Raw genomic sequence first — 15,234 nt, forward strand, 5'->3', positions numbered from 1 at the left:
CCACGGTCCCTTGCCTTAATTTGTTACTTATAGTAAATAATCCTAATCCTTTGTTATTCCAATGAGTCCTTCATAAAAAGCTGATCCATAAATGTATAAGCTAATGGTCCTTTTTTTTGTTGTTGTTCAGACTGAGAAGTTTAGTCTGGTTACAGTTCTCACATGTGGGAAGTGGGGAGATGTGAGGTGGTCTCTCTTGGTTGGGTCTTATGCATATTTAATACATTTTAGTTCTATTTTTTTTTTAATCTTTCAAACCCTACAAATATTAGATAGCTTTCAAATACTTTCACCAGATTCTTGGGCAAAAACGTTTTGGTGGACCATAAAATTGAGTTGGTTTCCCCAAATCCTTGAGCCATCTCCTTTTAATATTGTCTATTTCTGTATTCCCAACCGAATAAAAGATTACTTTCTACTGCACCCATGATCTACATATCTCATTCTAATAAGAGGCAGACTCCCTAGAATAAATGAAATGAAATGAAATGAAGAAAAGAGATCAATTACATTAATTTTGATAGTAGTTTTTAAAGCTAGAAGGCTAGTCAGCCAGCAGAGACAGTGAGGCCTAGGCAGTTGATAAGTATGGAAACAAGACAATGGATTTAGTGGTATCTTTGTTAACCAACGCTGAGATCTGCTTCATCTTGGTTTGTGCTTCTTAATTTCATGTAGAGTCTAGGGTAGTGCATTGAGTTGGATGAGGCCAGAAGCTGCTGAGCCACATGAATTATTTAGTCCCCCAGCTTTTCACCAGCCTGTCTTCTCCCAGGGAATCGACTTGAATCTGAGCCTGGTTCTTTGAAAACTTAGGAAGCCAGACCTATTATTGTCTTATTTCATCCACAGTAGTCTCTGGTTCCGATGTAAGCGCTGCCTTTTCGCCTGGTTCAACAGCTTGTAAGCCTTCCTCCTGTGCATACAAATACCAAATAGATAGTAAGTGGAGTATTTGATGTTCTCTGTTACTTTCAGACCATTAAAATAAAGAATCACATAAGTTATCCCAGTTGCCCTTGGATCCTATAGTTGAAACAAGGTAAAGGGCTCTGTGTAAAGCAAATACAACTTGAGAATCTTAAAAAAAAAAAAAAAAGTAAACACAGGCACCAAAACTGAAAGCAAGAGACTCTTGAAAACACTGACTGGTATATCACTGGTTAGAATTTCCTTCATTTTGTAAAGCCACGAGCCACATGCATCAGCTCACCACAAAGTCATTAAGCCTTTTTAAGCTCAGATGAAAAACATTAACAAATACCACAAAAGGCCTTAGTATAGCCCCTTTGTTCATTCACATATGGCACTTTATAACTCCTGCGCCACTCTGGTCGTGTGTTTGTTTAAGCTGCCTCCATCAGGCTGGTCCTGAAAGAACAAAAGACATCTTGAGCAATCCTAAGCAGGAAATGGGCTAATCTAAACATGGTTTGTGACACTTTAAGTAGAATAGAAAGGGGAGGGATTGATTAGTCATTAATGTCCAATTGGCTCCATATGGATGTTGCAATAATAAAGCCTTTTTTTTTTTCCAGAGCAGTAGCAGAGTTATTGAATTAGAGGTTTATGTTTCCTTAGAGCTGACCTTAGGGAATTCCCTTTTGGTTCTTCTTGTTGATCTTTTAAGAGAATGGAGTTTCCAATAGGAAAAAATAGAAGCCTTATTCACAATAACACTTGCTCCTAATCCTGCAACCAAGGAATGCATTAATTTAGCATCGTTTCAGTCCCTGCTATATTTTCAATCCTTAGTGCTTTTCTTTGCATGCTCTTGCATCTCTGGTGGGACAGTATTTCAGTGACCAATTAGATAGTGGCATGAACTTCATAACTGGTAATGGGCTCCTCTAATGTGCTTAGCTGTGCAGGGAAATGGCATCCTTACAGGGGGAAAGTAATGTTCTGTTAAAGGAACAGTGGGCTTTAAAACTCAGACTTATTTCAGATCACTGAATGGGGGTAGCTTTGGTGTAGGAGAAATGCACCATACGGGAAGTGAGAGACGGAGGCTCTGGGTCTGGCTCTGCTGCTTAGTAGCAATAATTAGCAACTGGTTATTTCAGGGCAAGGTAACGTAACTCTCTGAACCTTGGTTTCTTCATTTATAAAATGGGACAAATATATCTACCCTTCTGCCCATGTCAAAGGATTATAAAGAGGATTAAAGAAATGATGTATTTACTGAAAGCACTTTGTAAATATTATTATATTTGGCGCTCAAATTATTATATGTAAAAAAAAAAAAGGCAAAACTGAAGCTGTCCTACTTTGGGCACATCATGAGAAGGTAGGGTTCTTTGGAAAACACAGCAGTGCTCAGGAGAATAGAAGGCAGGTGGAGAAAAGGAAGACCAAGTATGAGAGGGATTAACTCCATAAAAGAAGCCATAGGAATGCGTCCACAGGAGCTGAGCAGGGCTGTTGAGGACAGAACATTGTGGACATCACTCATTCATAAGGGATGCCAGGAGTCAGAGCCAACTTAACAGCATGTAACACAACATACCTAGTGTTTCTATCCTATAAATTGATCTTTGACCTAGTGTGGTCAAAAAGGTAAATTGTTCTTTAAAGAATTACTTTGGTACTCTGATTAGTGACATGTCTGTTTCCAAAGTGTTCTCTATCTTTCCTTCCTCCCTCCCTTCCTTCCTTCCTTCCTTCCTTCCTTCCTTCCTTCCTTCCTTCCTTCCTTCCTTCCTTCCTTCCTTTCTTTTTTCATCTATCTATTATCTATCTACCTACCTGCCTACCTACCTACCTATCTCTCTAGTTTATTCAGTGAATTTCTTGGTACAGATAAGTTCAATACTTGAGGTAAGTATGATATTTGTTTGTAGTGGGATTAAAGAACCTTAAGATAAAAACAGGGAAATGAAAATTCGCCTATGGCTTTCCCCTACATTGGACAAATGAAGAATTTACACCTTAATCAAAGTACCATAAGTAATTCATCTTTTGTTTTTGCACCACTGGTTTCTATTCTTTTGCCAACCTTCAGCTCAGAAAAACTATGCCATCCATATTTTGAATTCACCTTCTTTAAATCATGACACCTGCTAACTTATCTAGCTAATCCCATCTAATAAAAGGGTAATATGCAAATTAACCATCACTCCATCACAAAGATGGCAGCACCCATAGCCACAAGATGGCGGCATCCAGTCCCCTCAGCCTCGCCAGAGTCCCCCAGTCCTGGGGGCTACCGCTGAGAGCAGACAGTGTGAGCAACCTGGTAGAATGCTTGCTTTGTCGCTGTGGTGACGGAGGGCCTCTGGGCAGCTGGCACAGAGCTGCTGGGGTGGGAAGCTTGCTTTATCACCGCGGCAACACCCCGGCCGCGGAGGGCCTCTGGGGGACAGGGGTGCCGGTGGCCCACAGCCTCCGCAGCCGAGCTCAGGCCAGAGAGGAAACAGCGGGCCCACCTCCCACGGAAGCACTATGGCTCACGCTCGCTTCCACCTCCCACAGAAGCCGCAAAGCTCCTGTGGAAGCAGCGTGGTTCCCTACTGTGCGCAACATCATGCGATGGGCTGCTAGTCTTTTATAAAAGGCATAGAGAACAAACCATACTCTTCAACCCAGGGATCTCTTCTTCATAGAGGATGAACACTTCATTTCCCTAATGATTAAGGCTCTGGCTCAAACATGAAATGTATTTTTCTGTCAAGTAAATTACTAGGATAGCCAAATTGGTTACTTTGTTTTGGTTTGGGTTTTTTTACAAGAAGAAATCAAATTTGAATTCTAAGCAGCCATCTTATAATGAAAGTAAGCTCACATTCTGGCAGGAAGCGGGAATGCAAAGTTTGCAGAACTTCCATAATTACAGCCATGTCTACAACATACTGAATTAGGCCTCCATAATATTAAGATAGATTTGGTAGGATGAACATGGTGAAACTATCTGATGTGCGTAATATTAATACCCTTGTTTCCTAACTGTTCGTGTCCCTTTCTGAAATTCCTTCATCTTCAACATTTTTGTTTCTGATGCACTTACTATCATTATCTATTAACCAAAATAGGGCCTATTCAATCTACCTAACTCTTTCCAAAATCCCACAGGAGAAAATCAACTATTCTGATGATAGACTGAAGTACTTAAAATACTATGATTGTCAAGCAACCCAGTGATATATATTCATGTCTCTTTTCATTAATAAGCCCATTTCCCCTTTTTAATGGTTCTTTTTAGAAAAAGAGACCATCTTTTTGAGTTCACAGTGGCCCGAATATACCATACAGTCAAATCGACAGAAAAGAGAATCTTTCCAAAAAGATTACTTTTGCTTGTTTGGTTGGTTTTCTGTTTTACTTTGATTCTTTTATTCTATCTTTATTTTTAAACTAAGAGTTAAAACAGTTTTATTTTGAATAGTATCCGATTATATGTATATACCACAATTTGTTTATTCTCCAATTATTTTCCATCTTTGGTTATTATGAATAAAACTGCAATGATGTTCTTATATAAATGTATTCCTTAAAAACTGTTTTTCATTTGTTTTGGGTGAGTACCTCGGAGTAGAACTGCTGGGTGTATTTTTCTTTATACTAAGCTGCGAACTGGTTTCCAAAATGGTTATGCCAATTCACACCCATACATTAGAGTTCCAGTTGCTCTATCTACCTGCCAATATTTAATGTAGTAAGCCATTTTAGCAGGTGGGAAATGGTATATCATTGTTGTTTAAAGTTGCATTTTCCTGATTACTAATGATATGGATTTCCATTTCAAGAGCTCATTGGTCATAACTATATTTTCTTTTGTGAAGTGTTTATTCAAGCCTTCTACCCATTTTTACATTAGATTGTTTATTTATTTTTTTGTGTGAAGATCTTTATAGCAAAAGAAACCATCAACAAAACAACAAGAAAGCCCACTTCATGGGAGAACATATTTTGCCAATGTTATATATTCTTTTTAAAATTTATTTTTATTGATTTCAGAGAGGAAGGGAGAGGGAGAGAGAGATAGAAACATCAATGATGAGAGAGAATCATGATCGGCTGCCTCCTACACACCCCACACTGGGGATCGAGCCCAAAACCAGGCACGTGCCTGACCATGTAATCGAACCGTGACCTTGTGGTTCATAGGTCGATGCTCAATTACTGAGCCATGCCGGCCGGGAATATATATTCTTGATACAATGTCTTGTTAGATATGAGCACTGTGAATATCTTTTCCCAGTCTGTGCTTTGACATTGGTTTCCTTAACAATGACTTTTGATGAGCAGTCTTAATTTTAATAAAATTCAATTTATCATTTTTCTTATACATTTCATGATTTATATGCCATAGCTAAGAATCTTTGCTATTCCAAGGTCACTAAAATATTCTCCTATTTATTCCTTGAGGATTGTTACAGTTGTTCCTTTGGTTTTGTTATGATTCATCTCGAATTAATTATTGAGTGTAGTATGTGATAAGAGATCAAGGTTTACTTTTTCCACATATTTATCCACTTTTTTTATGGTTCTGCAGGTAATTAATTCTCTTAGCTTTTATTTATTTGAAAATGTATTTTACATTAATTTTTGAAATATGTTCACTGGATAAAATTCTGAATTGAGCTTTTTTTTTCTTCTTTCAACATTCTAAAGATGTTCAATAGTCTTCTAGTTTTCGTGGTTTCTAATCAGCTATTATTTGTATTTTTGTTACCTTGTATGTCCTTTTCTCTTTGTCTTTGGTTTTCAGCAATTTGACTACTGTCTAGGTATGATTTTCTTTGTATCTATACTGACTGCTTATCTGAATGTCTTGAACCTATAAATTGATGTTTTTCACCCACTTCAGGTAATTTTCAGGCAGTGTTTTTTTCAAATACTTTCAGTTATGATTCTTCCTCTTCTCTTTTTCTGGAACTCTAGTTACACGTATTTTAGGACACTTAATATTGTTCTACATATTATTGAGTCTCTTTTTACTTTTTCAGCTTTTTTTCCTTAATTTTTTTGATACTATTCATAATTTCTTTTGATGTATTTTCAAGTTCATGGACCCTTTATCTGAACTCCAAACTTCTGTGAAGGCTATTCAGTGAATTTTCATCTCAAATATACTTTTCAGTTTTAGAATTTACATTTTTTATTTCATTTCTAAGTTGAGCTCTCTCCTTTCTATAAATTCATTATGACAAGCTTTTCCTTTAAGTCCTTGAACATATTTATGATGGATACTTTAAAGTGCTTGTCTACTCATTACACTGTCTGAGTCATCTCAGCTACTCTTTCTGTTGACCTTTTTTTGTTTGTTTGTTTGTTTCTGGGTCACATTTTCCAGGTTGTTTGAACAACTAGTAATTTTTATTATGTATTGTACATTGTGGAAACTCTGGTTTTCATTATCCTCCTTTATTAAGAATGTTAATTTTTGTGTTAGAAGGCAGTTAAATTACTTGCTGATCCTGTTGAAATTGTGGAATAGCTAGAATGAAAACAGAAAGTCAGTCTTAATTGGATAAATGTGTCAGAAGATACTGTGAAGTCTAGGCAGACTACAGAGTGTCTTCATGGAAAAGCTATGAAAAAAAAGGATTTCAGTGAAATTCCTTTCTTTCTAGGATTGAATCCTTTCCAGTTTCTTTTTAATTTTGGTAAATCTCCAGTGACTTCAAATGGTTGCTCTTTCATATTTTTTCCAGAGTTTGTAATTATTATCTGCTTGAGGGTTAGTCTGACATAAGCTATTCTGCCATTACCAGAACTAGATCCCAGAAGAGAATCTTTTGTGCCAACATTTTGCATAGATCACATTCTGTCTGACAAAGTGTAAGTTGTAATGGGCTTGTGAGGTATTTATTCGCCTTATTTTTCTCTATTCCTTATTACCAATTTACTAGTGATCATTGAGACCATTCAGTGGTAATTTCTCATTAAGTTTTCATTTTGATCTCTTCTAGAATATATTTGTTCATGCCTGCTTAATCACCTTAAACAATTCTTGGCTTGGCATTCAAGGGTATTTAGCAATCTGGCCCCTGCTTACTTTCCTAATTTCATCTCTTAATATTCTTCTGTTTTCTCTATAAGCCCAAGCCATAGCCAGCTTCTTTTTATTCCCCATAACCTACTATGCTTTCACTATAACTCTGTGCCTTCATCCATGCTGATTCTCCAGCCGGGAGTGCTTTTACATCCATACCTGCTAGTAAAGTCTTACTCTTCCATTAAGATGCTTTCAAGCACCAGTTCTTCTCTGAAGCCTTCCTGATATACATCTCTGTCCATTCCAATATCATTAATAGCTTCACTTATCTGCTGTCATAGTATATTAAAATTACCTTTGTTAGTACTTACGCTGCTTTGTAATTTTTTCTTTATGTGTCTGTTTCCCTCACTGGACCAAATCTCTTAAAAGCAAGGCACATGTGTTGTTATTCTTTGAATACCTGGTCAAAATGCTGGGTACACCTAAAATGTGTCAGAAGTGTTTGGTGAATTTAATGCATGCATAAATGATTACCAGGCACATTATAGAATTAGCTAAAGCTCCTCCTTAGTGAGAACTTTATGTGTACAAAAGCACACCAAACACTTACTCATTCACTCACATAACTCTTGGAATTTACCCAGGAAGGGGGCCTCTCTAGGATTAGTTTAGGACCATTGCCATAGGCTATGATGGTTAAACTGGCTCTCTTTCCAACCCACCTGGAAAAACTCAACTTTCTGTCTTCTCTTTAAATCATTTAAATCTCAGATTCCTAAGGAAGTCTTTTCCTTTATAATTTCTATTTTCTCCCCATACACGATCTTTCTGTATCTCACTGAAAGTTTGCATTTACACAAACTGTGATATGGGAGATGAAGGGTGAATTAATCAACCCAAACCCCTCGGCGAAGTTGGAGAGAGCAGGAATGCTGGGAGTACAGAGGACCAGTGTGCCTAATGTGGTTCTGTTGACCTCTGGCCCTTCAGTAACTGTCATTTAGGAATGCTTTTGTTGGTAATTAAAGACTCTTGGATCAGCTGAAAGCAGTAGTCCAGGTACATAGCTGTGGTTCTAAGCTTCTTCCAACTGCTTTCCTTGAGAAGACACAACATGAATAAATGATTCCTCTGCTAGAAAAAGTACAAGAAGATGCCTTATAGATTGTGAGACATTCCCTAGGACAATTCCGGATTCTGACACAGAGCATTGGCTATTTTAGGATAAAGTGGCTTTAAAAAAAACACCTTGATGTTATTTTCAAAAATGAATGAAGCAGTTTGAAGTCACACTTGATATGTAGATTTTAAAGTTAATTAAAACAGAACATGGATTTTTAGGCTTCAAATATTCAGACTAATAGCACACCGTTTGAAAACAATCTTTTAGTGTTCTATAGAATTTTCTTTATGTGTTTAAAAGGGCTTTCATAGAATCCATTTTTAAATTTCTGAATTTAATATGTATTTCTATTATTGCAACAATTATTCTCTAACCATTCTGTTTCATAAAGCAAAGTTTGGGGAAATTAAAGGACACTTTCTAAATATTCTTTTGATTTTGAGTCCTCTTAATACTTTCTTAAAATTCTGATTCTGATCAGATCTTCAGTTTAAAAATGATCTCCCAGGCTAAGTCTCTTTTTCTTCCCAAATCTTGGTTCATAGACACAACATTCCTAGTTTTCCTTGGAATGTCCCCATTCTTTTTTTCAGTTTACTCCCCTTGGAAGAGAGAAGAGGAGGCAAGAAAAAAGAGAAGTGTGCATGACACAGAGCATTTTCTATTTTCTCTTTTCTAATTTGTATTTTATACTCTGTACCATGCTTGGATTTCTTAATTTCCTAGAGCACTCCTGTGACTCCTAGAGATCTGCTGTGTAATTAATCCAGTGTCAGTATCATGAGACAAAATGTACTATGGGAGAAAGAGTCAAGGTCAGTGGAGGGCAGTAGGTAGGGTAAAACCTGAACCCTCTTCCTTGGAAAAACGTGAAGGTTAGTAAGATAGAAGAGAGTGGAAAGGATATGCTAAGAGTATGGAATGGACTGAGGGGGAGAGACAGGGCATATGTGTGATGTATCTGGGAGAATCAATTGATCTGGAATAGAAGATCTACTGAAACAGAATCTAAAAATCCACCATGATCCCTGTTAGCTTGTAGGAGATTAAAACATACTATTCACAATGAAAATACATCTTTTAAATGAATAAAAGCTGGCTATTTTAGGTTTGTTAGAGGTGGAGAGAAAGCTATGACAATAAGAGCAAATCTCCAATGTCACTCACCTGTGGCATAGTAACTAACTTAGAATAATATTGAAATGTCTTTGCATATGGCATTCTCCACAGGCCTGTCTTCTTTTATGTGTATGCATGCAAGTATATAAATTGCTACATCCATGTCAGTTGTAAAGTAATGGCACGGAGGGCATCATAAATTACCGTAGTGATCCTCAGGAGAAGACACTGTCGTGTCTGAATGAGTGTTTCACTTCCAGAGTAATGTATGCCTTCATCTGGCCCAGCAGTCAGCATATTGCCCCGTGTTGATGGATATTGTCAGCTGGAAGCTACACTACATTTCACTGCACAATAAACATGGCTGTCAAACCCATATAAAGTGAAATCAATTTATCCTGTATGGTCAGTGCATTTTAAATGAAATTAATGTACTGTGGGTATGGTGGCAAAAAGGTAGCATATTAGTTATGCATCTTGGGATCTGAGTCTTTTCATGTAAGGGATCATTCTGTCTAGTAGACCTAAAAGAAGGCCTGTTTATAAAATGGTTTTGTGTGCAGGGTCCTCAGAAAGTGGCCCCTCTGCCCGCCTTCCTGTTTGGAAAAGAATTAACACTATCACCCAGTTCGGCCCTTTTATCCTGTCTTTTGTTTGCAACAAACGATGGCCATATTTGCCAAATAATAGTGTACTTTGTTGTTCTGATTTATTCCTACATCTGACACAAACGAATTTCTACACAATCAAGGTATCTGGAAATGGAGGAGATGGGCCAGGAATTGATTGAGTCCTGTTGTTCCTGTATAATCAGTCCACTGAGCTGAAAGGATTTACTTTGTCCAGAAAGTAAAAATGTTGGTTTTAATGTATATTTTGCTTCTAAGCTTTTGGGAGTAGGTTTTCTGCTTTATGCAGTAGAAGTGCTGGCTTGCCGTCTGTCCATCCAACACTACATTTAACTAGAGAAGCTCTCAATCTATGGGGAGATGTTTCATCATTGTCACATCGTGAAGCATGCATCAGTGTGTCATGCTGGTGCATGGCAGCAAGCGGGAGCTATGTTCACTCATTGCATTGATTTATTCAATCATTCACTAATTTAACACACGTTACTAATTGAAACTCTACATGCCAAGTGCTTTACTGGGAGCCAGGCTGGTTCCTGCCGTATCCTCAAGGAGCGTTCAATCTAGGGTGTTACTAGACTCACCTTTTCAGAAACTATAACTAATGTCAGAAATTTAGACACAGTTTTGTAGGGGATGTTAAAGAACTACCCTTGAACAGCAGGAAAATATATCAGGACCCTTGGAATGCATGCCTTTAGTCTACTACTTTTGCATCTGAGTTGAAGACCAAACCATCTTTTACATTAAATAAAGATATACTATGTGGGAAATCCTGGGATACAAGAGGGAGTACACATAAACACCAGCTTTAGGGGTCTCATATTCCTGGGGATGGAGTAGAAAAATTAGAGAGAGATAGTCACACAGGCAAGTAATAACTTTGAAGCATATAGCATAAAGGCAACAAAATGAATGCAGCCTGGAGGCATCATTACAGATGCTGTTCCTGTCCCTTCCCATTTGTCTTAGCTCACATGCTAATTCTTATTCATCCTCTAGGTCTCAGCTTAGATAGGACCTCTCCTGGGGCACTAGCTAGCTGTCCTGTCCGGTGCCCTCTCGGAACCCTGTTTACTTCAGTGTTATAAGCACTTACCTTATACACCGTGACGATTGTCTTTTGGGGTCTGTCGCCCCACTGAACTGTGAGCTACTTAAAAGCAGGGGCTATTTTATTCACCTTTGTATCCCTAGCACCTGGCCTAAAACCTAACTCACAGTAATGGCTCAATTACTATTTTTATTGACTTAATTAATTCATGAGACACACCACATTTGAACAGGCCTTGAGGGCAGAGGGGGACTTAGTGTGAAGGGGCTTCTTTCCAGGCACTGAGAAGACCCCTGGCCAAGGCCCAATAGCGTGAAAGAGATTCTACTGGAGGGAAAGAGGCAGTCTGAAGTGGCTTCAATTTCTGGCAAATGAGGCTAAAATGATAGGTCAGGGTCTGCTCTCAAAGAGAGGAATGTCATCAGGAATGTTTAGCATAAAATAATGCCCGTCATTACTTCATCATCACTTGCAGCGGATTGTTTTTAAAAATGTACTAGATGTATAAAAACGCACCATTCATGCTGCCCAGTGTGGCTCTGAGGCCTATGTCAGAAGGGCCTGTGAATTGTCCTTTGAAACTGCCTTCTGCTTCCGAGAGGTCCCTTAAAAAGGAGAGAAGGGCCTAGGGAAGGCAGCCGAACCAGGCGGCAAGCCGTGTTTACGTGATCCAGATAATAATGCTTTGCACCCGTCTTGTTCTTCCTGCCCTGACATTACAGGAAGTAAAGCAATGAATGGCTCTGCAGCTAAACTACAGCAGTATTATTGTTGGCCAACAGGAGGTGCCACTGTGGCTGAAGCACGAGTCTACAGGGATGCCCGGGGCCGGGCCAGCAGCGAGCCACACATCAAGCGACCAATGAATGCATTCATGGTTTGGGCGAAGGATGAGAGGAGGAAAATTCTTCAGGCCTTCCCCGACATGCATAACTCCAACATTAGCAAAATCTTAGGTGAGTGCAGCCGCTGCGGCTGACCTTCTACCCCATGAGTGTCCCGAGAGTGGAAAGCAGGGCCACCGTTTGATCCCTAAGGGAGACGGGTTGGCAGAAGTTAGATAGAAGCTGCCACGGGAGACTTTGTCACCACCTTTGCGTCTCCCTGCCCCAGAGTGTGGCATTTAGCTTTCGGGAGTTCTGACATCCACAAGGTGCCAGGGCAGGACTGACTAAAAAAAACTTCTTTTAGAGACAAAACTATTTCTAGGACGTGTTAATACTATGAATTTGGCAACGCTGAGAGGTCACTGCGACACAGCAGTCACGGAGACAAGCTTTATCTCCCCTTCTTACTCAGTCTTCTTACATTCCTCAGTGGCTCTGAAACTCGGAAACACGCTCAGAGCCTACAGTTTTCGACGGTGGTATTCTTGTTCCCATGTCCCTCTGAAAGAACGCATCACAGACGTGGGGGTGAGCCCCCGCAGAGTGTGAAGTTCATGGAGTGCAGAACACTGCCTCTAATGATAACTTCAGAGGCTGTAAAATAAAACTGCATTTACTTTAATACGATGTGACTAGTTCAAATTTCATAGCAGCGAGCTGAACACATCAGACCACAGGGCCGAGGCCCATTTTGCGGTGAACTGCCGGCGCGATCCTCCCGTTTCTCAGGATTAAACTCAAGCCTTGTTCTATTAGTGTAAAGCTTGCCTCGTGCGGATTATACAGTTTGGAATTATTGTGCTCAACATATTGAACGTATTTTATTCAACACGCAGCATTACAGTCAACATGTTTCCTCTTTAAAAAAGAAAAAACACAGAAGGCACTGTTCTATTTAAGCTGTCAGGATGTGACAAAATCTCAAAGGGAGCCGGCAAAGAAGCCGAAAAACATTAGAGACTTAAACTGTGGTTTTCATTTTTTAAATGTTTTGTTCAAAAGCAATAAATATTTAACCTGAGTGAATATCAGTGATCTGGACACACACAAATACACATGTTTTGTCACTGTATAAATAATTTAACTTGATTCTGAGACATTTTGAGGCAGTGACCTCTAAGAAAATTTAAAACATACATGAGATCAAATAGTGGTGAAATGTTAAAATACAAATTTCCCCCTTTTTTTTTTTTCATTTTTCCATTTGAATTTCGCAATGGATAGTAAATGTCATTACAATTACATTTATTTTTAGAGTTTCAGAGATATGCATAGAGGTATTATTCCTTCTAATTTAAATACCTTTTTCAAACCAAAATGCTCCCAATGCATATATTAAGTTTGTTTGAATTAATGGACATTCTAAAGAAAACCAAGGTTTCTCTGTTCTTAAAGTTTGATATTTAACTTTGAAAAATTTTTTTCTTTTTTTTCTTTTTTTTTTTTGGCCATTTTAGCGGCAGTATGAGTAAGCTCCCAGATGGGCACAGGACTCCTCTGTTTCCATTTTGGCAGCTGTGGGGAATCTATATTATTGGTGTGCATTCTCTGAAAAAAAAATTATTAAGAATATAGTAAGTGTATTCATTAAAATGTAAACCTTTAAGCACAAGAGCACCAAGCATCCTCTGTTAGCTGGGCTCGAAGCTGCTGGAAGCCAGGGGGACACTGAGGAGCTACCTGCACGGACTTTCCAACATTCGCAACTATCAGGAAGGAGCAGGGATGGATGGGCTATTAAGGCAGACCAGGATATTGCTGGCTACAGAGAATATTTGTACAACTTTTCCATTTGTTTATGTATGAAAAATCTCCACTGAAGAATAGCTCACATCCAGTCAGCACAGCTGTTACCGCTTTATTTGCCAGCGAGACACAAAAATGCAATTTGATACATGTAAAAAAACACATCCCTTCTTCGGCAAGTGTTTAGATAATTCTTTATAAACAATATTAGAGGAGTGAATACTTTTGCTTCTTCCTGGATAAACCATATTAAAAATTTTTGTACTTTCATTGGTACAGCTTTGAATGGACGTTTATAGTACTTGAAAATGGTGTACATAATCCCAATGGTACCTTCCGGCTGCAAAGCTATCACTTCTTAAGTCGAGTTGAGGCTTTTTAATTACCCTAGGCCAGGGGAGGCAGCGTGCACAGTGGGTTATGGTCTATGGAGGGATATCCTATCTGCTGACATCTTATCAAACGATAGCTTTGCTAACGATGCTTGGAGTGAGAGAGATGTTTGAGTTTCTGGAACCAAGAATGCTTTTCCCGAGAACCCTGTCACACTGAAAGGAGGCGAGATCAGGTGTTTAACCCTCTGGAGAGAGATGGGCAGATGGGAGGGGGGAAGACTTTGGTGTGGGAGATGACCTTTAAGCAGCAAAGACATGTTTTAAAACAATGCACTTACTGTAACACCATCTTTAAGTTATTGAGGGAAATAATATAATGTATCACAGAAAATTATTCTTTGCTCTATAGTCTAGCCGACTAGCTGTGAGGCTCGGGGGTATGTGGTACTAGGGGCCGCTCAGAGCACAGATGGGAGGCATGCCTAGTTGTATTTGCCAGGAATATGTTGCCTTCACCATTTGGGCACTTAAGGTTATTTTTATATCCAGGTTCTCGCTGGAAATCTATGTCCAACCAAGAGAAGCAACCTTATTACGAAGAGCAGGCCCGGCTAAGCAAAATCCACTTAGAGAAGTACCCGAACTATAAATACAAACCTCGACCGAAACGCACCTGCATTGTTGATGGCAAAAAGCTCCGGATCGGGGAATATAAGCAACTGATGAGGTCTCGGAGACAGGAGATGAGGCAGTTCTTTACTGTGGGGTAAGTGTTCCTGAACGTAGCCACCTGGACTTTCCCTTCCCAGCAAGAAACCGCAGCATGGCTACCCGGCAGCTTGTTTGGGATGGAGGTTAGGGGAGGGAGGAGGCTGTGACCTATCGAAGGGGCTTGACTATGGTCATCTTCACGGTGTCGCAGGCACACAGCCCTCAGCATGGCTCCTGCTCACATCCAGACCTGCGGCAGGTCACTCCCAACCCATAGCCCCTGTCATTGTCTCCCCAGCTAACCCAAGACGCTCGGTGCCCACACACAAAGTTCCTGGTAGTGTCTCTGAGCAGACACATGGGGAGAGAAAATAAAAACTGAACGCAAGAAGTCCCCAGAAGCTTTCCAACTTCTCTGGGTGGTGCTTCTGACTCTAATCACAATAGTCTGCTTTTGTTGTGGGATCCACCACAAGATAATTGGCCTTGACATTGGTTAGAGGACCTCATTTCTGGCATAAGATCCAGAACTCCTGTTGCAGTAAATTATTCTGTGGTGGAAACAGTAACAATGTGGATTTTCTTGCTTAAATCAAAAAACTAGACATGTTTTTGATATCTTCAAGTCTGATTTCATGTCATTTTGTTTAAAAATTAGGTAATAGATTTCTGGTATAAATTTCGACT

The 15,234-nt window shown here is 39.3% G+C and overlaps 1 protein-coding gene across 20 annotated transcripts in view; it reads left to right on the plus strand.

Annotated features, from left to right (window-relative positions):
- The window catches only part of SOX6 (SRY-box transcription factor 6), a 558,867-nt gene that overhangs the window by 528,295 nt on the left and 15,338 nt on the right, over positions 1-15,234 (plus strand). For 18 of the 20 annotated variants that reach the window (XM_079789455.1, XM_079789470.1, XM_079789454.1 and 15 more), the window contains 2 exons: positions 11,591-11,824; positions 14,386-14,602. In XM_079789455.1, the coding sequence (XP_079645581.1) occupies positions 11,591-11,824; positions 14,386-14,602 (451 nt within the window). The remainder of the gene's footprint in view (positions 1-11,590; positions 11,825-14,385; positions 14,603-15,234) is intronic. The other 2 variants (XM_079789461.1, XM_079789462.1) reach the window with 1 other exon arrangement.

Source organism: Cnephaeus nilssonii (genome assembly GCF_951640355.1).
Source record: "Cnephaeus nilssonii genome assembly, chromosome: 13".
In the NCBI taxonomy this organism is placed as follows: Eukaryota; Metazoa; Chordata; class Mammalia; order Chiroptera; family Vespertilionidae; genus Cnephaeus; species Cnephaeus nilssonii.